At 38.7% G+C, this 25,337-nt stretch overlaps 1 protein-coding gene across 1 annotated transcript in view; it reads right to left on the reverse strand.

Moving 5' to 3' along the window:
- TRIM37 (tripartite motif containing 37) overlaps positions 1-25,337 on the reverse strand; it is a 146,045-nt gene that overhangs the window by 83,983 nt on the left and 36,725 nt on the right. Inside the window, exon 12 of the mRNA XM_005693108.3 lies at positions 10,228-10,304. Within this exon, the coding sequence (XP_005693165.2) occupies positions 10,228-10,304 (77 nt within the window). The remainder of the gene's footprint in view (positions 1-10,227; positions 10,305-25,337) is intronic.

Genomic DNA, 25,337 nt, shown 5'->3' on the forward strand with positions numbered 1-25,337 from the left:
AAGAGATATAAAATAAAGCAGCTGTAAGAAGCAAGGGTTAAAATATAAAGATTTAAACCACTCTGCAGTGTTGGTGTTTCATTCCGTCGCCGGCACTTCAACACTTGGTGTCACAAATGGGAAACATACATAAAGTACTTATGCTACAATGGATGCCTTGGAAAACATCACTTTGTTCAACTGAATTCCAAGATCAGTCACTTTTTTTGTGAAACAAATGGAAAGAACTGACAAACAATAGTTATTCGGTTGTAGATACCCAGCAGACATGTTCTGGACCAAAATACGGAAAAGAACTGCCAGTGATAAAACACACTTTCAATTAAAAAAAAATAATAATAATAATCTTGGAAAACTTGTATGCACCACATGAACTTAAAAGCTTTTCAATACTTTAAGACTTTTATTATGAAAACGGTGGTATCAATAAATGTGACTGATACTGCATAATGAAATATATCAACTGTATTTAGTAAATCATTATTTTCTAAATGATTAACCCATGGTGTTACAAAGTCACGCATGAGTAAAAGATCCATGCAAACTATAAGACAGGCCAATAAAGTTTTAATTGTTTTTCTGAATAAAAGTTTTAATGGAATGGGCCTTTTCTGGTAGTCCAGTGGTTGAGAATCCAACTTGCAATGAAGAGGATACAGGTTCAGTCCCTGGTCCAGGAGGATCCCACATGTGGCAGAGAAACTCAGCCCGCAAGCCACAACTGCTGAGTGCCTGTGTTCTCGATCGAGATCGCAAGCTGCAGCTATTGAAGCCCACACCCTAGAGCTCAGGCTCTACCTCAAAAGAAACCACCACAATGAGAAGCCTGCACATGGCACAGAGAGAGGAGCCCCGCCCACCACAACTAGAGAAGAAGCCTGCGAAGCAGCGAGGACACAGTTCAGTTCAGTTGCTCAGTCGTGTCCGACTCTTTGCGATCCCATGAATCGCAGCACGCCAGGCCTCCCTGTCCATCACCAACTCCCGGAGTTCACTCAGACTCACGTCCATCGAGTCAGTGATGCCATCCAGCCATCTCATCCTCTGTTGTCCCCTTCTCCTCCTGCCCCCAGTCCCTCCCAGCATCAGAGTCTTTTCCAATGAGTCAACTCTTTGCATGAGGTGGCCAAAGTATTGGAGTTTCAGCTTTAGCATCATTCCTTCCAAAGAAATCCCAGGGCTCATCTCCTTCAGAATGGACAGGTTGGATCTCCTTGCAGTCCAAGGGACTCGCAAGAGTCTTCTCTAATACCACAGTTCAAAAGCATCAATTCTTCGGCACTCAGCCTTCTTCACAGTCCAACTCTCACATCCATACATGACCACAGGAAAAACCATGGCCGTGACTAGACGGACCTTAGTCGGCAAAGTAATGTCTCTGCTTTTGAATATGCTATCTAGGTTCGTCATAACTTTTCTTCCAAGGAGTAAGCGTCTTTTAATTTCATGGCTGCAGTCACCATCTGCAGTGATTTTGGAGCCCCCCAAAATAAAGTCAGCCACTGTTTCCCCATCTATTTCCCATGAAGTGATGGGACCAGATGCCATGATCTTCGTTTTCTGAATGTTGAGCTTTAAGCCAACTTTTTCACTCTCCTCTTTCACTTTCATCAAGAGGCTTTTGAGTTCCTCTTCACTTTCTGCTATAAGGGTGGTGTTATCTGCATATCTGAGGTTATTGATATTTCTCCTGGCAATCTGGATTCCAGCTTGTGGTTCTTCCAGCCCAGCGTTTCTCATGATGTACTCTGCATAGAAGTTAAATAAGCAGGGTGACAATATACAGCCTTGACGCACTCCTTTTCCTATTTGGAACCAGTCTGTTGTTCCATGTCCAGTTCTAACTGTTGCTTCCTGACCTGCATACAGATTTCTCAAGAGGCAGGTCAGGTGGTCTGGTATTCCCATCTCTTTCAGAATTTCCCACAGTTTATTGTGATCCACACAGTCAAAGGCTTTGGCATAGTCAAGAAAGCAGAAATAGATGTTTCTCTGGAACTCTCTTGCTTTTCCAATGATCCAGCAGATGTTGGCAATTTGATCTCTGGTTCCTCTGCCTTTTCTAAAACCAGCTTGAACATCAGGGAGTTCACGGTTCACGTATTGCTGAAGCCTGGCTTGGAGAATTTTGAGCATTACTTTACTAGCATGTGAGATGAGTGCAATTGTGTGGTAGTTTGAGCATTCTTTGGCATTGCCTTTCTTTGGGATTGGAATGAAAACTGACCTTTTCCAGTTCTGTGGCCACCGCTGAGTTTTCCAAATTTGCTGGCATATTGAGTGCAGCACTTTCACAGCATCATCTTTCAGGATTTGAAACAGCTCAACTGGAATTCCATCACCTCCACTAGCTTTGTTCGTAGTGACGCTTTCGAAAGCCCACTTGACTTCACATTCCAGGATGTCTGGCTCTAGATGAGTGATCACACCATCATGATTATCTGGGTCGTGAAGATCTTTTTTGTACAGTTCTTCTGTGTATTCTTGCCACCTCTTCTTAATAGCATCTGCTTCTGTTAGGTCCAGACCATTTCTGTCCTTTATCGAGCCCATCTTTGCATGAAATGTTCCCTTGGTATCTCTAATTTTCTTGACAAGATCTCTAGTCTTTCCCATTCTGTTGTTTTCCTCTATTTCTTTGCATTGATCGCTGAAGAAGGCTTTCTTATCTCTTCTTGCTATTCTCTGGAACTCTGCATTCAGATGCTTTATCTTTCCTTTTCTCCTTTGCTTTTCGCCTCTCTTCTTTTCACAGCTATTTGTAAGGCCTCCCACAGCACAGCCATAAACAAAAAGTTTTAATGCCATGGAACTGAAGTGTATGATTGGTAAGTCGGACACATGTCTATATATATCCATAAAACCATCACCAGTACAGCAACCAAAACACACATCCACTATTCCCAGGGTCTCCTCTGCCTCGCGTAATTCTTCTCTTACTTCCTCCCTACACCGTCCAACCAACCTCAGCCCAGCCTGCCCCATCTCTCAGCAACCACACATCTGCACTGTCACTACAGATTAGTTTGCATTTTTCTAGAGGTTTATATAATAGAATCATTTACATGTGCTCTTTTTAGTCTGGCTCCTTTCATTTAAAATAATTTAAAAGTCCTATTGTCACATGTGTCAATAGTTCATTATTTTTTCTAAGTTTTATTTCATTGTCTAGCCATAGCAAAATTTGGTTACTTATCTGCTGATGGCCATTAGGGTTGATTTTACTTGGCTTTCAAAATGTAGTTACTACGAACATTTCTGTAAGACTTTGTCAGATGTCTCGTTCCTTTTCTCTGAGGTAAATATCTAAGTGTGGTTTGACTGAGTCATACAGAAGTGTAAGACTTCTTTACACCAACTTGTTTGCACCAACTTGTTTACAGAAGTCACTGTATCATTTTATATTCCCATCAGAAACATCTAAGACTTCAGATGTCTCTACATTCTAAGACTTCAGATTTCTCTATATTCTTGCCAACACGTGGTATGATCTTTGTAATTACAGCTCCTCTAATGGGACATGTAGTATTGTATTGTAGATAAATTTGTTTCCCTAATGACTAATTCCATAAACACCTTACACAGGCTTACTGTGCCATGTATATACCTTCTTTACGGGTGTCGGACAAACTTTTTGCTAATATGGGGAAGGGATCTTGTTTATTTATTATCAGTACAATTCCACGTAATCTGAGGAAGAGAACTTTATAATTTTCATGAAGTCTAATTTAAAAATGTGTTTCTTTTATGGACTACGTTTTTCCATTTTAACTAAAATAACAATGCCCAAGACAAAGGTACATTTCCTCTGTGTTATCTCCAGCGAGTTTTATTATTTTACTATATATACATTTTACTACATATATATAGATATCTACTATCTATACTATAGTATAGATATATACTATCTCCAGCAAGTTTTATTATTTTACAACTTAAATCTAGGTCTAGGATCAATTTTCAGTTAGTTTAGGTATATAGTGTGAGGTATGGATCTGAATTCCATTTTTTTGCATATGAATATCCAAATGTTCAAGAGCAATTTGTTGAAAAGATTACACCTTCCCCACAGCAATGTCTTTGCATCTTTTTCAACCACTAATTTCCTAATGAAACTGCATTTATTTCTAGAATTTTCACAGGTATCCCCAATTTTTTTTTAAATTCTCATTCCGCCATTTCACTTTTTACGAAAGGGTCTACACTAGTACTTGCTTTTGCTAACCAAGAAAAATTTCACTTAAAAAAAAAAAAAAAAAAACCCAGCTGGAAAGTGAAACTAGCATTCAGTGCTTGTTTTGTAGCCAGCCATTACAGAGGCATGCTCCAAGCAGCAAGTGTCACCACCAACCTCCTTCCAGGAAGGAACTAGACCCAGCATCTCAGTATCAAGCTGCCATAGCTTTGAACTGTGTCTGTAAGCATATATACTTTATCCTTTTATATTCTGTGCATCTGTTAGCAAGGTATATCTCAAGGTAATTGTTTCTTCACTTGATGCCATTTCATCTTACAAAAGGTTTCAGAGAACTGCTCTACTTTTGGATCATGGAGGAGATCTGTATATTCCATTGATCATCTGTCTCTTACACTAATATGATGTATTATGCTGATACTATGGCTTTATTATATATCTTCAGTTATACAGTGTTAGACTTTAAATGTTATCCTTTCGATTTCAATGATTTTCTCTACTGCATGTTTATTTCACTGCATTTTTTATCTTTGTTACTATTTTTATTCTGTTTACTTTTCATTTAACTTGTTTTTTCTAGTTTATTAAAACAGATGCTAACATTTATTTAAGGCCTTTCTGCTTTTCATTTATATGGGCATTCAGTCATATAAATTTTCCCCTACCTATTGCTTTAGCAATATGCTACAAATTCTGGTATGCTGTGTTTTCACTCCACTTCAAAAAACTTTTAAAAACCCTATTATGATTTCCTCTTGGATCCAGGGGTTATTTAGAAGTATGTTATTTACCTTTCAACTATGTCAGATTTTTAAAATATCTATTACAAACATCTAAATTGAATTCATTACAGTAAAAAAAAAAAACCTGAATGATTTGAATATTTTTGAATTTTTTCTGACATATTTTACATTCCAGAACAGGGTCTTTCTTGGTAAATATTTTGTGCACACTTAAGAATAATTTGCATTCTGCTACCGTTGGATCAAAGAGTCTATAAATGTCCAGCAAGTCAGGCTGGGTGACAGGGCTATCCAGATTTACTATACCCTTGATGATTTTCTGCCTACCTGCTGTATCAACTGAGAGAAGAAGTCCTATTTCTTCTTATACTTCTATCAGTTTTTGCTTTGTGCATTTTCAAAATCTGTTACCAGAGTATAAACAGAAATATTTATAATCATTGTATGTCCTCTTCATTAACTGATCCTTTTATCACTATGAAATAAACTTCTTTATCTCTTGGTAATATGCTTTCCTTTGAAATCTACTTGGATATTAAAGTAACATCTCCAACTTGGTTTTGATTAGTATGGTATATCTTTACATTTAAAGCATATTTCTTGGGTTTGGCATACACGTGAGTTTTGCTTTTCTAGCCAATCTGACAATCTTCACTTTTTATTTCGGGTGTTTAGACCATTTATGGTGCCACATCTTGGTATTCCTCCCATATGTGTTTTGTTACCACTTATCTTTTCCTGCCTGCTTTAAGACTAGGATTTGCTTCAATTTTATCCCCACCATTGCTTTATAAACTAAACATCCCTGTCATTTTAGCAGTGGCTTTATAGTTTATAGTTTGGAAGGCTGAAGAGTGTCCCCAAGGTATTGACATCTTAATTCTCGGAAACTGTGACTAGGAATACACAGCTGCAATTAAGCCAAGGATCCTGAGATGAGGGGACTATCCTGGAAAATCCACATACACCCTAAATGTAACCATAAATGTCGCTGTAAGAGAAAAGCAGAGGAAGATCTGACAGACAATGAAAGGTAAGGCAACGTGACCAAAGGCAGAGATGGGAGTGACACTGTCATAAGCCCAAGAATGCTGGCAGTAAGCATAAGCTGAAAGGCAAGAAACAGATCTCCCTTAGTGCACAACTCTACTGAAACTGATTTTGGCCTAGCAATGGTTTTTGGGTTTCTGGCATCCAGAAATGTGAGGGAAATGTTTTCTGTTGTTTTAAGCTGCCAAATTCCTGGTAATTTGTTACAAGAGGCAAGAAAAAATAATAGGATAGTATGTATCTTTAACGTATCACAGTCTATCTTTAATTGTTATTATACCACTTTACATATAGTGTCAGAATCTTACATTATACTTCCACGCTTTAATCGTTTGGCCTTTTAAAACAATTATTTATTTCTGGTTTCACTGGGTCTTCACTGCTGCACACAGGCTCTCTCTAGCTGCAGTGAGCAGAGGCTTCTCCTGTGCACAGGCTTCTCTGTGCGGTGGCTTCTCTTGCTGCAGAGCACGTGCTCGAGGCGTGCAGGCTTCAGCAGTTGCGGCTCATCAGCTCTAGAGCGTAAGCTCAGTGGTGGTGGTGCACTGGGTCAGCTGCTGTGTGGCATGTAGGACCTTCCAGGACCAAGGATCAAACCCATGTCCCCAAGACTGGCAGGCAGATTTTAACCACTGGACCACCTAGGAAGTTCCTCTTTTGGCCTTTATACAGCTGTTTTTGTTGTGAATTTTGCTTCTAAATATGTTAAAAACCCCAAAATATAATGCTGTTTTTTATTATATTGTCAATTATCACTTAAAATTACTTTGGTAACAGAAAAAAGACTTTATTTACACAAGTAATTTCCATTTCTTGTGCTCTTCATTTTTTTGTTTAAATTCAGAGGTTCAACTGGTATTATTTACCCTGTCTGAAGTATGTACTTTAACATTTCTTATAGTTCAGATCTGAAAATGTCTTAGTTTCACTGTATTTTTTAAAATATATTCTTGCTGATTATAAAATTCTAGGTTAATGTTAGTTTCTTTCAATCTTCTTACAATGTTGCTATATTATCATTTCACTTGAATTGTTTCCAGTGAGAAACCTGATTTCACCCTTACCTCTGTGCCTCTAAATTTAATGACTTTTTTTTCACTGACAGTTTAAGATATTTTGTTTACCACTGGTTTTAAGCAATTTGATTATGATGTGCTTTGATGTTTCCTTCATGCTTCATGTGATTATAGTTCACTAACTTCTGGACCCATGGGCTTAAAGCTTTTATCGTATTTACTATTTCCTTCCCATCCCCTTCTTCGAGGACTCCAGATATTTGTACATTAAGCTACTTAAAGTTGTTTTATAGCTTTGGAATTCTATTCTCTATGTTCACATTTTGAATAGTTTCTATAGCTGATGCCTTCAAATCCATTAGTTCATTAATTAATCCTTAATTAATTAATCAATTAATCCTTTCTTCTGTAGTATCTAATCTGTCATTCATGCCAACCAGTGTATCCTTCATTTCAAATAGAGTTAGTTCATTCTCAATAAGTTCAGTATTAATTTTCTGTATCTTCCATATCTCTATTCAACTTTTGAACAGATGGAGTGTAGTTATAAAAACTGAGAAAAATATTTTCTCCTAATTCTCACATGAGAACCTAGTTGTCTTTTTAAGCCATACAAAGATTTCCAAAAATGCAAAACAATACAAGTTTTTTCATCAAATATTATTTTGTTTTAGAAAGAGCAACTATTCATAAAAATGTAATTTGCTAATATGCAATTAGTTTATTATCATAAGTAAATTAATTTTTTTAATGTTTTAGTTTCTAATTCATAAAAGAACTCACATTGAAAAAAATAAAAAATAGTTCTTGCTCAAATCAACTGATTACTCTCCTCAGTATTGGTTATGTCTTCCTGCCTCTTTGCATGCCAATTAATCTTTGACTGAATAACAGATAATGTAACCTTAGCTTTGTTGGGTGCTGGATATTTTTGTAATCTTATCAGTTTTCTTGAGCTCTGCTCTAGACTGCTGCTAGGTTACCTGGAAACAATTCAGTTCTTTCAGGTCTTGCTTTTATTTGTTAGTTGGGTCTGCAGTAATGTCCAGTCTAGGACTGTTCTCCACTAGGGAGGCAAAAATATCCTGTATACTTCATTCAATGCCCCATGGATCAGAAGTTACCACTACAGTGATAGGCACACACACAATTACTGGCCCTGTACCAGGCACCAGGCACCACTCCCTCTAAACCCTCCCAGATGGTCCTTCCCCCAGCCTCAGGTAGGTTTCTTTACCTGCAGGCCCTACTCAATACTCTGCAGAGTATTTGAAGAGTGTGTGTTAGTCACCGAATTGTGTCCGACTCTTTGCGAGCCCATGGACTACAGCCCACCAAGCTCCTCTGTCCATGGGATTCTCCAGGCAAGAACACTGGAGTGGGTTGCCACGCCCTTCTCTGGAGTTCTTTGTACAGATCTCTCTTCTGGTGTTCTGACCACTGCACTGTAGGTATGCTGGTCTTCCTGGACACTCAGCACTGTCTCCTCAACTCAAGGTGTTAGCCAGACTCTGTTGCATTTCTGCTCCCATGTATTATGGCCTGAAAACTCTCTCAAGGTTAAGTGAGGCAATCATAGATATGATTTATTTCCTGTCTCTCAGGGATTGCTTTCATTTGTTGCCTCAGGTCTGGTGTCTAGAAAATGTTTTTCTTTTTGGTTGTTATAGAAGAAAGGGTTTTCACTATTATGCCATATCTAGAAGCACATATCTCAATTCAAACCAACAGATTATGGTGCAACAGGGTGAAATAAAATTCACTGGTATGGTTCCAGATTTCATGCTACAAATTACATTTAACAAACAAGCACTTGTTCAGTTTTGGGGTAATATCAAAGATGATTCACAATTATCTAAAACTGCTTTTTAAAGTGTTCCTCCCTAACAAAAAGTAAATTAGGGCTGCCAGGAACTGGGTGGGAAGGGGAAGTGATTGCTAAGAAGTACAGTGTTGCTTTGTGGGGTGATGAAAATGTTATGCAGAATTCCCTGGCAGCAGTGGTTAATATTCTTTGCTTCCAGGGTCGGAGCACAGGTTTGCTCCCTCGTTGGGGAACTAAGATTCCACATGCCGTGGGGCATGGCCAAAAAATTTTAAAGAGAAAAAAAAAGAAAATATTCTGAAATTAGATACGGTGATAGCTGTAGAACTCAATGAATATATGAAAATCTACTGAATTCTACACTTATATTTATAAGATGAACTTTATGGTATGGTTCCCTGGTGGCTCAGATGGCAGGAAGATCCCCTAGAGAAGGGCATGGCTACCCACTCCAATCTTGCCTGGAGAATTCCATGGACAGAGGAGCCTATAGGGCTACAGTCCATGGGGTCGCAAAGATCTGGACATGAGTGCGCAACTAACTTATCTCCTAGCTAACTCGGAGAAGGCAATGGCACCCCATTCCAGCACTCTTGCCTGGAAACTCCCATGAACAGAGGAGCCTGGTGGGCTGCAGTCCTTGGGTCGCTAAGAGTTGGACATGACTGAGCAACTTCCCTTTCACTTTCCACTTTCATGCACTGGAGAAGGAAATGGCAACCCACTCCAGTGTTCTTGCCTGGAGAATCCCAGGGATGGGGGAGCCTGGTGGGCTGCCATCTATGGGGTCGCACAGAGTCAGACACGACTGAAACGACTTAGCAGCAGCAGCAGCGCAACTAACACTTTCACTTTCATGTGGTATGTGAACTGTATCGCACTGTAAAAGACTCCCCAACTACGTATGAAATTCAAAATCCATCAGGCCAGATTTTAAATATATACTTCAACCCAAACAACTTATTACAGTAAACTGAATAGCCATACATTAAGAGGTTTTTACAATATGTTTTCTCACCAAGTATTATTTTGCTTTAGAAAAAGTTATTCTCCAAGAAAATGTTATTCATGCTAATATGTAATAGGTTTATTATTACTTTAAAGTGAATTAACAAAAATTTAAATTTTGTTTTAATTTCTAATTCAGAAAATACCAACAGATAAACCCATATAAAGAAAAATTCTTTGGATTTCCCAATAAAATTTAACATTATAGAGTCCTAATGCCATATAATTTAAGAACTGACAGTCTATGCCAACATACTATGCCAGAGATTCCATACTGGTATAATATCTTAACAGACATAAAATATATTAGTCAACAAAAGTAGTTAACAAAAAATGCTAAGAAGGTATGTAAACCCACACTAAAGTTTGTTACTTAATTGCATGTCTTACTTGGAAGTTTCTGGCAAGCCAGCTGAAAGTTCCAGAAATACAGATAAGTAGTAACCACGAACAACTCCATTTCCATCCTCAAAAAAAAAAGAAAAAGATGTTATGTAAACAGAAACTCCAGTCAATTTAAATGTAAAAATGTAAGCCATAATGAAACAAAATATAGAACAGTATCTGATATTTGGATCGAGAAGTAGTTTTAAGTTTAAAAGCAGTAAGAGAGCTGATAAAAAGACAAAGAGTCCACAAACTTTTTTTCTACATAAAGATAGAAGCATTAAACCATACAAACAAAGGAACATATCAACTACTTTGAAAAGAGGAGTTTCAACACATACGGAACTCTTAAAAATGAGCCTCCAAGAAAAACAAAAACCCCAAAGAAATATACCCCAAAAATGAAAAGTCTCAACTTCACTAGGAAGTTGAGGAAGGAGACAAAAAAACAAAGGAGATAATATTTAAGATTAAAAAGGAGTAAACTGGAAAAAGGTAACACTTGATGTTGAAAGTAATTAAATATAATTTCTATGTTTCATATGTCAGGATTCCATATAAGATTCTGTCTGGAGATTTAAAGTTGCTCATATTTCTATTACAGAGATTTTATGAATAAAATTATTCCCTTCTGTATTTCTCAAGGGCTGTGTGAGATTACATTTGTTAAAACCACATGTATAAACACATTTGCCCAACCAGACTGTGAGGGCTGAGCGCAGGGATATGTCTACAGAAGATTACAGCTATTTCTGAACCTCTTCATTTATAGGCTACTTTGCTCTCAAAGGTCCTGATGCAGCATTCAGGGTTTGACATGGTAATCATTCAGTAAACACAATAGTACAGAAACATGAATAATCACTTAAGGGAAAAAAGTTGGACACAAAAGATTATACGTCATCTCATTATATAAAATTCTGAAAAAGTAAAAGTATAGTGACAAAAACAGATCAGTGGTTGAGAGGGGTCAGGAAGGGAGGAAAAAGGATTAGCTGAAAAAGGTAAATCAGATAACTTCTGAGGATGACAAAACTCATGACTATGATAATGACTGTGCAACTGTATGCATTTGTCAAAATGTGCTAAATTTAGTCAATAAAATGAAATATAAATTATATAACACATTACACTGATTTTTAAAAATCAACCAACATCCTTGTGCAAATAACTGGAGTTTCTTTCTTCTTTTAAAATTTGGTCCTAAAACAACTTCCCTGGAATACAGTCAATTAATAAAAGGTAGCAAACATTTTTTATTCTGATTCTATCACATAATAATATTAGAAATTTCTCTCTGACCTAATTTTTAATTTTAAGGAACAAGATTTTTATAATTCTTATCGATGCACCATGTGTACCTCTAACAAAATGCCTGCTTTAAGAATTTTCAATAGGCAGAGGATTCTGGAAAAACTGCCACAATGGCGCATAGTTTTTAAAACTCTCAAAATCTGAAAGTAAAACAACAACTGAACATCAAAACCAAACGTTCACAAACAACATTTACAACAAAACCAGGTAACAGGTTACCTCCACACCCCCAAAACATAAGCAGATAAAGACAGACCAACTATAATCACAAAGACCTTCCTTGTATCAACACTGTGGGAGGAAGGAGAGAGAAGCAATGGGACATCTAATGGACCAGAAAAAAGGAAAACCACCAAATGGCCAAGAGTTAGTCATTGAAAAGCATCGTAAGCCACAGAACACTAGAAAATGCAAAAAAGTTGCTCAATATAATACCAACCGAGTATAAAAACTAAATGCAGTCTAGTAAGTCTAAACTCTGAAAAACGAGTATCCAGGGTCTTTGGGGACAGGTAGAAAGACTGCAAAGGAACTGCTAAGAGGAAAATAAAAGATAAATAGCATAGAAATAATACAAGCAAAGGAAGGAAAAGGTCCAGATTACAAGGACAGAAGAACCAGGAAATCTCTCAGAAAGCAAAGCGCCGGATTTCTGATTGACATATCACATTGGTTATACACATGCAAAAGAATGAAGCTAGACCCCTCCATCATACAAAAATTAACTCAAAATATATTAAAGATCTAAACATAAGTCTTAAAAGTTATAAAAGTCTAAGAGGAAAATATAACCGAAAAGCTCCATGACAATGGAGTTGGTAAGAATTTCCTAGATATGAAACCATAAGCCAAAACAGACAAACTATACTACAACATAATTTAAAATTTCTGTCCTTCAAAGGTCATGATCAACAGAGCAAAAAGAAACCTTAAAAGTTAGAAAAATATGTGTAAATCATATATCTAATAAGGGGTCAATATCCAGAATTTGGAGGCTTTCCTGGTGGCTCAGATAGTCAAGAATCTGCCTGCAATGCAGGAGACCTGGGTTTGATTTCTAGGTCAAGAAGATTCCCCAGAGAAGGAAATGACTACCATTCTATTACTCCTGCCTGGGAAATTCCACGGAAAGAGGAGCCTGGTGGGCTACAGTCCACAGGGTTGTGAAGAGTTGGACTTGACTGAGCAACTAACATTTTCACATCTAAAATATATACACTTGAACAACTCTACAACAACAAACTTGATTAAAAAATGAGCAAAGGACTTGAATACACATTTCTCTAAAAAGGATATACAAATGTCTTATCAAGCACATGAAAAAAATGCTCAAAAACACCACTAGGGTATATAAATCAAAAGCACAATGAATTACCTCATCCCCATTAGTATGGTTATTACCAAAGAAACAGAAAACAAAAAGTACTGACAAAGATATGGACAAATCTGGACCCTTGCGCCCTGCTGATGAGAATGTATAATGGTGCAACTACTGTAGGAAACAGCATAGTTCCTTAAGACACTAAAAACAGAACTACCATGTGGTACAGCAATACCATTTCTGGGTATATATCCAAAAGAATCAAAAGCAGGATACTGAAGAGATATTTACACACCTATGTTCAAAACAGCATTAGTCACTAAAGACAAAAGACAGAAGCAAGTCAGATGTCTGCTGATAGATGGATAAATAAAACGTGGTATATACACACAACAGAATATTACTCAGCCTGAAAAGGGAAGGGAATTCTGATATAAGCTATGAAGAGGAGGAATCTTAAGAACATATGCTAAGTGAAAGAAGTCAGTAACAAGAAGATGTTACTGTGTTAAGATTCCACATATGTGAGGTATCTAGAGTAGTCAAATTCACAGAAAGAAAAAGCAGAGTGATGTGTCTGAGGAGAAGGGGAAATGGGGAATTACTGTTTAACTGGCAGAGCACTTCAGTTTTGCAAGTTGAAAAAATTCTGGAAGTTAGTTACACAATGTAAATATACTTAACAATACTAAATGTACACTTAGAAATAGTTAAAAGGGTAAATTTTATGCTCTGCATTATTTACCAAAATGAAAGAGAAAATAAAGGGTGAAACAACATCCCTACAGACAACGAAAGCACCCTAGAAAAACAAGCTCAAAGATCAAAATTGTGACCTATTCAAACTAGCCTAAAGCACTCTTAAGAAAATAATATGAGAGCCTGCAGGAAGAAAAGAAAAGCTGAGAAAATGATATGAAAGAATAGCAGAAATCAGTATTAGAAAAACTCAGATATCAAGTAACAGAACTAAGGGAAGAATCAGAAATAAAAGGAAGTTATTTAAGAAATAAAGACTGAACTAAAAGAACATAAGGGCAAATAAGCACAACAGCTGATATCTTTTAAAAAATAAGTGAACAAGGAAAAATTTTTAAGTTAAAAAGAAATGAAGAAAGAGCTAAAAAAATTAGAAAGTGGTAAGTATTAAAGATAAAGGCAAAGAAGATTCAAAATGCAGATAATAACAGTCCCAAGAGAAAACCAACAGTAGAAACAAAGGAGATATTTAAAAGTGTAATTCAGGAAATATTTTCTTTTAAGAAACCTAAAACTATATATTGAAAGAGCCCAGCATGTAACAGAATACAGGCCCAAAAAACCCAACACATATAGTAGTAAACTAGTGGATTTAAATAGGATTGGAACTCCACTCAATGCTCTGGGGTGTCTTAAAATGGAAGGAATTCTAAAAAAGAGTGGTAAAGGATATAAATTATTTTCAACACACAGAAATTCAGGAAATATTGTTTCCATTAACCTTTCCAGTAGAATTTACTAGAAAACAAGCTCTGAACCCTAACAGCTGTCTAGACACAGCAGAGGGAAATGAGAGTATATGCAAAATAGTTTTTAAAGCTTTCTCAGTAACTGATGGTAGAATTTCTCAAGTTGATGGTAGAATTGAGTTCCCCTCCTGAAATTTTCTTTATAGAGCAAATGAATGATTCATTATGATACATTACAATTCTCTTATTTCCTATGGCTTCATAAAGTAGGTTCCTAGAGTAGAAGAAATGAGTTGAAAATTTAAAAATTCTATAATTCTGAATTTGAATTATAAGTGTTAATGTGACCTCATGAGTTATTTTATTTTTTAAAAAATACATACAGGAGACTTCCATGGTGATCCAGTGGCTGGGACTCCACCAGTCAACGCAGGGGATATGGGTTCACTCCCTGATCTCGGAAGATGCCACATGATGAGAAGCAACTAGGCCCAACTGCCACAACTACTAAGCCCATGCTCTAGAGCCCAGGTATCGCAACTAATGAAACCCACCAGCGCCTAGAGCCTGTGCTTCCTAACAAGAAAAGCCATCACAATGTGAAGCTCAAGCACGGCAATGAAGAGTCCCTGCTCGTGGCAACGAGAGAAAACCATGCACAGCAATGAAGACAAAGAAAGCTCAGCCAAAAATAAGTAGAATTTAAAGAAAAAAACTTCAAAAAAAATTACATATATACATGTGTCAAAAAAAAAAAAAAACACCCCAAACAGGGAGAATAAGATGGTGGAGGAGGAGGTGGATGTGGAGTACATCTCTCCATGGATGCATCAGGAATACACCTTCAGACACAGAGGTGCACACACACCACCAGCTGAGAGCAAACAGGAGCACCTGACCAGCGGATAAGAATATACAGAATCACGCAAAGCTCAAGAAGATGAAGAAGGAAAAACAGGAGTATTACTAGGACTGGACCTGCCCTCGGTGGGTGGGGCAACTGAAGCAAGGGTCCAATCCCCACATCAGGGTAACTGTCTGAGTCAGAGGAGGCACATTTAAGGCAGTAAGTGAAACAGCTGATATGCGGCAGCCAAAATGGAATGAGATACAGACAGTTCCTGCCGCAGCCATGCACACCCTGGATAGGGAGGCAGGTCCCCTAGAAGGCCGAGCAGCTGGGAGCTGGACCTTAGGGATTGTGGAGCAAACCCAGGACAAGGGCTGCTGTTGACTGTGGAAAGACTGACAGAGGCGATGTAAGGGAGGAGATGTGGTGGGAAATGCCCCTGGAGGAAAAGCGGGCAGCCATGGAAACAAGGCGTAGGGGATGGAGCCATCACCATAGCCTCTCTCTCCCCACATCCAGCATGGGAAGATGAATAGAGAGGCTGGCCCATTAATTGCCTGACACACTGTACTACAGAGGAGGACCCCACCCAGGGTGTCCTTTTAAGTGCCTGACACGCAAATCTACAGATTAGGACCCCAGCCGGGGGGGGGGGGGGGGGGGGGGGGGGCCCTCTATGTGCCTGATGTGCGTGATCAACAACAGAGAAGGACCCCAGGCAAGGGAGCCCTCTAAGCACCTGAATGGGCAGAGCTACAGAGAAAGACTAGCCAAACAGGCCTTCTGATCCCCAGTTTTCGGAGGCTTGGAAAAAGACCGATAGGGCCATAACTCCAGTGGCTGAGGCAGTCCGTGTCCCTGCACACTTGGTGCCACCGGGGTCCCTGTAAGCCAAGCAGCTGTGCCAGCTTCACGCTGAACCCTCAGTGGGGCAGAGCTGCCACAGGCAAAAAAAAAAAGTCTTGAGTCTATACACGTGGGATCGCTTTGGTCGTGTCCAACTCTTTGTGACCCTGTGGACTGCAGTCTGCTAGGCTTCTCTGTTGGCTGGGGTGGTGGTGGGGGGGTTCTCTAGGCAAGAATACTGGAGTGTATTGTCTAATACTGGTTGCTGCGCCCTTCTAGAGCCCTACATTCCCTTCTTCCCTAGCTGCCAACTCCTCTAAGTACCTGATGCTGCCAGAATCCCTGCAACCCAAGCAGCTGCACCACCTCCACACTTGGCCCTCACTGGAGCAGACCCAAGTACTCCAGGGCAGCCTCAGGAGCAAAGCTCAGTGGAGGACCCACATGCAGAGGTGGAAATAAAACCACAATTGAAACCCAGGGGCAGTTCGGCTAAGGAAGAAGATCCAAAACCTTCCCACCAGCTGTACAAGCTGCAGATTAAATCCACGTGATCAACTACACAGACTCTGTGACTACAGAATATACAAAAGGATATTGAGAGGTCCCACAAAAGAAAACACACTAGTTCTGACGCTGTGGACAAGAACAAAGGCAAGAACACACAGGAGTAGGACCAGATTAGTATCTGAGCTGCCCCCACAGCAGGTCCAGAGACCAGCGCAGTGTTGGAGGGCATCCTAGGGAGGAGAGGTGGACCGGGACTCCCAGTGAGGGAAAGGAATCTGACAGCAGTGACTCAAGAGAAACATTTATTCTTTTGTTTCAACTTGTCCTATGGTTTCTTTTGGATCTTTTTTCTTTTCTTTCTTCCTTCCACCCTCCACCCCTACCCGCCACCGCTCCCCCACCCCACCCCACCCCACACTGGGCCTCCGTGTACTTGTAAATTTTATTGGCACTATGAAATCTAATCAAGCTTTTGAGTTTTTTTTTCCTTTCTCTTTTCAATCATACATTTTATAGTTGTTATAAAACTCTGCCTCTGCGTTGGGCTTTTGAAGTCCTATGGAGTTACCATTTTTTCTTTTCTTTTTTTAATCTTTAATTTTTTAAACCAATTATTATTTTTTCTACATTTATTCCTCTCTTTGCTTTTCCTACTGTTCTTTTCTCCTTGCACTTGATCTTTAATGTATATAAATCTTCTTTATCTACCTCTATTTAGCTTTGCAAACCTAGTCCTTCTTTCCTCTCAACATATTTGATAGTTTTGTTTTCATTGCTTTGTTCTCCAGTGGGCACCTTGCTTTAGTTTCGTTTTCCAGTTTGTGCTTTAGTTAGTTTTGTTCTTAACTGGTAGATAAAATTTTTTGTTTTCTTTGTTCGTTGGGTCAATCTATTGTACTTTATTTTTGTTCGACTGTTTTGATTTTGCTTATGGATGTGTATGTATATGTGTATAATCCATTATTTTTATCATTTTATCATCTTTGGTTTCTTGTTGTTGGGTTATGTGTTTAAATTTCATTTAATGCCATAACAAACCACTTGTGGAATCTTCGTTCCTGACCAGGGATCAAGTCCTGAGCCTTTGGAGTGGGAACACTGACTCCAAGACCCTAGACTACCAGAGAACTAAACCTAAGGAGTAACAAATAGTGAGAACTCCCACAAAGGAAACCACTTGAATACAAGACGTGGCAACACCCAACTGCCAGTAGCACCCTGATCAGGGCACCTCATGCAAATAACAAACAAAACAAAAATACAAACCCAATCATCAACAGAGAGAATTACCAACTCAGCCTTGAAGAAAAACAAAAAAGACAGCATAAATATCACCCTATACAAAGCTTACACAAACCACTGCACCAATTGTAGAGGGGCAAACCAAAAGGAATCTTGAATTCAACCATGAAGCCTGGGAAAAGGAGACCTCAAGCACAGTTAGTTTTTTTTTAAAAAATGAAAAGGCAGAGAAATACTGCACAAATGAAGGAACAAACTAGAAACACAGAAGTCCAAATAAATGAAGAAGAAATAGGCAAAGTACCTGAAAAAGAATTCAGAATAATGATAGTAAAGATGATCAAAAACCTTGAAAACAAAATGGAGAAAAGGCAAGAATCAATTAACAAAGACTTAGAAGAATTAAAGAAAAAACATACAAACATCACAATTACTGAAATTAAAAATACTCTAGAAGGAATCAATAGGAGAATATCTGAAGCAGAAGAATAAATCAGTGAGCTGGAAGATAAACTGGTGAAAATAACTTCTGAAGGGAAAATAAAGCAAAAAGAATGAAAAGAACTAAGGATAGTCTCAGAGACCTCTGGGAGAATATCAAACACACCAACATTCGAATTATAGGGGTCCAAGAAGACGTGAAAAAGAAAGGGTATGAGAAAATTTTTGAAGAGATTATAGTTGAAAATTTCCCCAATATGGAAAAGGAAATAGTCAAGTCCAAGAGGCTCAAAGAGTCCCATATAGGATAAACCCTAGGAGAAACACCCAAAGACACATACTAATCAAACTAGCAAAGATTAAAAACAAAGAGAATAGAAGCAACAAAGTAACATACAAGGGAAACCCCACAGGTTTAACAACTGATTTTTCAGCAGAAACTCTGCAGGCCAGAAGGGAATGGCAGGATATATTTAAAGTACTGAAGGGGAAAAATCTACAACCACGATTATTCTACCCAGGAAGGATCCCATTCAAAATTGATGGGAGAAATCAAAAGCTTTTCAGACAAGCAAGAGTTAACCACCAAACCAGCTTTACAACAAATGTTAAAGGGACTTACAGTCAAGAAATAAAAGAAAAGAAAAAGATCTATAAAACCAAACCCAAAACAATTAAGAAAATGGCAATGTGTGTGTGTGTTAGTTGTCCAGTCCTGTCCAGCTCTTTGTGAGCTCATGGACTGTGGCTTGCAGGTTCCTCTGTCCATGGGATTCTGCAGGCAACAACCTGGAGTGGGTTGCCATTTCCTTCTCCAAAGAAAATGGCAATAGGAACATATATATCAATAATTACTTTAAATGTAAACGGAGTACATGCCCCAACCCAAAGACACAGATTGGCTGAATGGATACAAAAACAAAAGCCGTATACATTCTGTCTACAAGAAACCCACCTCAGACCTAAAAGGACATGAGAGGATGGGAAATATATTCCATGCAAATGAAAAGCAAAAGAGTAGCAATGAGTATCAATCCTCATATCAGACAAATCAGACCTTAAAGAAGATTACAAGAGATAAGGAAGGACACTACATAATGAACAAGGGATCAATCCAAGAGGAAGACATAACAATTGTAAATAGCTATGTACCCAACACAGGTGCACCTCAGTACCTAAGACAAACACTAAGAGACATAAAACGAGAAACTGACAGTAACACAATAATAGTAGGAGACTTTAACAGCCCTCTCACACCAATGGACAGATCATCAAAACAGAAAATCAATAAGGAAACACAAGTCTTAAACGATACATTAGATGAGATGGATCTCACTGATATCTCCAGGACATTCCATCCAAATGCAGAAGAATACACTTTCTTCTCAAGTGCACATGGAACATTCTTCAGGATAGACCACATCTTGGGTCAAAAATCAAATCTCAGTAAATTTAAGAAAACTGAAAGCATATCAAGCATCTTTTCAGACCACAATGCTATGAGACTAGAGATCAATTACAAGAAAAATACTGTAACACATACATGGAGATTAAACAATACGTTTCTAAATAACTAACAGGTTACTGAAGAAATCATGAGGGAAATCAAAAAATTTCTAGAAACAAATGATAATGAAAACACGACAAATCAAAACCTATGGGATGCAGGAAAAGCAGTTCTAAGAGGGAAGTTTATAGCAATACAATCCCACTTCAAGAAACAAGTAAAACATCGGAATAGACAACCTACCTTTACACCTAAAATAACTGGAAAATGAACAGAAAAACCCCCAAACTAGAAGAAAAGTGAAGTCACTCAGTCGTATCTGGCTCTTAGCGACCCCAGAGACTGTAGCCTACCAGGCTCCTCTGTCTATGGGATTTTCCAGGCAACAGTACTGGAGTGGGTTGCCATTTCCTTCTCCAGGGGATCTTCCCAACCCAGGGCTCAAACCTGGGTCTCCTGCATTGCAGGCAGATGCTTTACCATCTGAGCTACCAGGGAAGAAATTAGAAGAAGGAAATCATAAAGATCAGAGCAGAAATAAATGAAAAAGAAATGAAAGAAAAACAGCAAAGATTAATAAAAGTAAAGCTCGTTCTTTGAGAAGATAAATTGACAAACCTTTGGCCAGACTCATCAAGAAAAAAAGACAGAAGAATCAAATTGACAAAATTAGAAATGAAAAAGGAAATGTTACAACAGACAATGCAGAAATGCAAAGGATTATGAGAGACTATTATGAACGACTATACGGCAATACAATGGATGACCTGGAAGAAATGGACAGATTCTTAGAAAAGCTCAATCTCTGAAGACTGAATCAGGAAGAAATAAAAATTATGAACAACCCAATTCAGTTCAGTTCAGTCGCTCAGTTGTGTCTGACTCTCTGTGACCCCATGAATCACAGCACACCAGGCCTCCCTGTCCATCACCAACTCCCGGAGTTCACTCAGACTCACGTCCATCGAGTCAGTGATGCCATCCAACCATCTCATCCTCTGTCGTCCCCTTCTCCTCCTGCCCCCAATCCCTCCCAGCATCAGAGTCTTTTCCAATGAGTCAACTCTTCACATGAGGTGGCCAAAGTACTGGAGCTTCAGCTTTAGCATCATTCCTTCCAAAGAACACCCAGGGCTGATCTCCTTCAGAATGGACTGGTTGGATCTCCTTGCAGTCCAAGGGACCCTCAGGAGTCTTCTTCAACACCACAGTTCAAAAGCATCAATTCTTCGGTGCTCAGCTTTCTTCACAGTCCAACTCTCACATCCATACATGACCACAGGAAAAACCATAGCCTTGACTAGACAGACATTTGTTGGCAAAGTAAGGTCTCTGCTTTTGAATATGCTGTCTAGGTTGGTCATAACTTTTCCAAGGAGCAAGCGTCTTTTAATTTCATGGCTGTAGTCACTATCTGTAGTGATTCTGGAGCCCCAAAAAAATAAAGCCTGATGCTGTTTCCACTGTTTCCCCATCTATTTCCCATGAAGTGATGGGACCGGATGCCATGATCTTCGTTTTCTGAATGTTGAGCTTTAAGCCAACTTTTTCACTCTCCTCTTTCACTTTCATCAAGAGGCTTTTGAGTTCCTCTTCACTTTCTGCCATAAGGGTGGTGTCATCTGTAGATCTGAGGTTATTGATATTTCTCCCGGTAATCTTGATTCCCGCTTGTGCTTCTTCCAGCCCAGCGTTTCTCATGATGTACTCTGCAGAGAAGTTAAATAAGCAGAGTGACAATATACAGCCTTGATGTACTCCTTTTCCTATTTGGAACCAGTCTCTTGTTCCATGTCATGTCAAGTTCTAACTGTTGCTTCCTGACCTGCATACAGATTTCTCAAGAGACAGGTCAGGTGGTCTGGTATTCCCATTTCTTTCAGAGTGTTCCACAGCTTATTGTGATCCACACAGTCAAAGGCGAAGAGCTATTCCACGTTCAAGGTCAGGAGGGGCGGCGGTGAGGAGATACCCCTCGTCCAAGGTAAGGAGCAGCTGCTGCACTTTGCTGGAGCAGCCGTGAAGAGATACCCCACGTCCAAGGTAAGAGAAACCCAAGTAAGACGGTAGGTGTTACGAGAGGGCATCAGAGGGCAGACACACTGAAACCATCATCACAGAATAACCCAATTACAAGCACTGAAATTGAAGCTGGGATCAAAAATCTCACAAAAAACAAAAGTCCAGGACCAGATGGCTTCAAAGGAGAATTCTACCAAACATTCAGAGAAGAGATAATGCCTATCCTAAAACTCTTTCAAAAAATTACAGAGGAAGGAACACTTCCAACCTCATTAGGTGAGGCCACCATCACCCTGATACCAAAACCAGAAAAGACAACACACATAAAAACTACAGGACAATATCACTGATGAACATAGATGCAAAAATCCTCAACAAAATCTTAGCAAACAGAATTCAGCAACACATCAAAAAGCTCATACACCATGATCAAGTTGGGTTTATTCCAGGGATACAAGGATTCTTCAATATATGCAAGTCAATGTGAACCATATTAAAAAACTGAAAGATAAAAATCATATGATCATCTCAATAGATGCAGAAAAAGCCTTTGACAAAATTCAGCACCCATTTATGATTAAAACTCTTCAAACACTGGCCACAGAAGAAACCTACCTCAACATAGTAAAGGCCATATATGATAAGCCTGCAGTATACATGACTGTCAAAAAAACTGAAAGCATTCCCCCAAATATCATGAACAAGACACAGGTGTCCACTTTCACCACTATTATTCAGCATAGTTTCGGAAATCCTAGCTACAGCAATCGGAGAAGAAAAAGAAATAAAAGGAATCCAGATCATAAAAGCAATAAAGCCCTCACTGTTTACAGAGGACATAATACTGTACACAGAAAATCCTAAAGATACTATCAGAAAATTACTAGAGCTGATCAGTGAATTTAACAAGGATACAAGTCACAGGATACATAATCAATACACAGAAATCACTTGCATTTCTATATACTAACAATGAAAAATCAGAAAGAGAAATTAAGGAGTCAAGCCCATTCACTACTGCAAGAAAAAGAATTAAATATCTAGGAATAAACATACCTAAGGAGACAAAAGAACTGTACACAGAAAATTATAAGACACTGATGAAACAAATCAAAGATGACATAAACAGATGGAGAGATATTCCATGTTCCTGGGTAGGAAGAATCAATATTGTGAAAATGACTAAACTACCAAAAGCAATCTACAGATTCAATGCAATCCCTATCAAATTACCAATGGCATTTTTCACAGAACTCAAACAAAAAATTTCACAATTCATATGGAAACACAAAAGACCCCAAATATTCAAAGTCATCTTGAGAAAGAAGAATGGAGCTGGAGGAATCAACCTTCCTGATTTCAGATTATACTACAAAGCTACAGTCATCAGGACAGTATGGTACTCACACAAAAAAGAAAAATATAGACCAATGGAATACGATAGAGAGCCCAAAAATAAACCCATGCACCTTTGGGTACCTTATTTACGACAAAGGAAGCAAGAATATACAATGCAGCAAAGATAGCCTCTTCAATAAACGGTGCTGGGAAAACTGAACAGCTACATGTAAAAAAATGAAATTAGAGCACTTAACATCTTACACAAAGATAAACTCAAAATGGATTAAAGACCTAAATGTAAGACCGGAAACTATAAAACTCTTGGAGGAAAACACAGGCACAACATTCGACATAAATCAAAGCAAGATCCTCTATGACCCACCTCCTAGAGTAACAGAAATAAAACAAAAGTAAACAAGTGGGACCTGATTAAACTTAAAAGCTTTTGCACAGCAAAGGAAACTATAAGCAAGGTGAAAAGACAACCCTCAGAATGGGAGAAAATAGCAAATGAAACTGACAAAGGATTAACTTCCAAAATATACAAGCAGCTCATACAACTCAATGCCAGAAAAAAACCAACCCAATCAAAAAGTAGGAAAAAGGCCTAAACAGACATTTCTCCAAAGAAGACATACAGATGGCTAACAAACACATGAAAAGATGCTCAACACAGCTCATTATTAGAGAATTTTCCCTGACACTGGGAAAGATTGAAGGCAGGAGGAGAAGGGGACGACAGAGGATGAGATGGTTGGATGGCATCACCAACTCAATAGACGTGAGTCTGAGTAAGCTCTGGAAGTTGCGGATGGACAGGAAAGCCTGGCATGCTGCAGTTCATGGGGTCACAAAGAGTTGGACACAACTGAGTGACTGAACTGAAGAGAAATGCAAATCAAAACTACAATGAGATATCACCTCACACCAGTCAGAATGGCCATCATCAAAAAGTCTACAAACAAATGCTGGAGAGGGGGTGGAGAAAAGGGAATGCTCTTGCACTGTTGGTGGGAATGTAAATTGATACAGCCACTATGGAAGATGGTATGAAGATTCCTTAAAAAACTAGGAATAAAACCAACATGGTGGTTTAGTGGTTTAGTTGCTAAGTTGTGTCCAACTCTTGCGATCCCGTGGACTGTGGCCTGTCAAGCTCCTCTGTCCGTGGGATTCTCCAGGCAAGAATACTGGAGTGGGTTGCCATTTCCTTCTCCATTAAAACCACCATATGAGCCAGCAATCCTACTCCTAGGCATATACCCTGAGGAAACCAAACTGAAAGAGACCCATGTATCCCAGTGTTTATTGCAGCTGTATTTAAAATAGCTAGAACATGGAAGAAACCTAGATGTCCACTGACAGATAAATGGACAAAGAAGTTGTGGTATATATACACAGTGGAATATTATTCAGCCATAAAAAGGAATGCATTTGAGTCAGTTCTGATGAGGTGGATAAACCTAGAGCGTTATTATACGGAGTGATATAAGTCAGAAAGATAGATAAATATTATATACTAATGCATATATACAGAATTTAGAAAAATGGTACTGAAGAATTAAAAGCAATGGAGAAACAGACATAGATAACTGACTTACAGACATGGGGAGAGGGAAGAAGAGGGTGAGATGTATGATGACAGTAACATGGAAACACTTATATTACCATATGTAAAATAGATACCCAACAGGAATTTACTATATGTCTCCGGAAACCCAAATAGGGCTCTGTAGCACCCAGAGGGATGGGATGGGGAGGGAGATGAGAGGGAGGTTCAAAAGGGAGGGGATATATGTATGCCTATGGCTGATTCATGTTGAGGTTTAACAGAAAACAATAAAATTCTATAAAGCAATTATCTTTCAATTAAAAAATAAACTTATAAAGAAACACACAAAAAACACACCAGGGACCTCCCTTGTGGTCTAGTGCTTAAGAATCCACCTTTCAATGCAGGCGTCATGGGTTTGGTCCCTGGCCAGGGAACTAAGACAACTTAGCTGTCCATGCTTCAGGACAACTAAACCTGCACCCCCAGCTAGAGAAACCCATGCACCACAACAAAGAAGCAACGCAGCCAAAAAAGAATAACAAACAAAACCTATGAAATGTATAACATCAAGAATGAAGCAGGGCTTTCGGTGATAATGTGTCAGTATAAGTTCATCAAATGCAACAAACATGCCACTCTGTACAGGATATGTTGATAGCTGGGGAGACTGCACATGCGTGGGGTCAGAAGGTGTGTGTAGAATTCTCTGTATTTTC

This window comes from Capra hircus, chromosome 19, assembly GCF_001704415.2.
Source record: "Capra hircus breed San Clemente chromosome 19, ASM170441v1, whole genome shotgun sequence".
NCBI lineage: Eukaryota > Metazoa > Chordata > Mammalia > Artiodactyla > Bovidae > Capra > Capra hircus.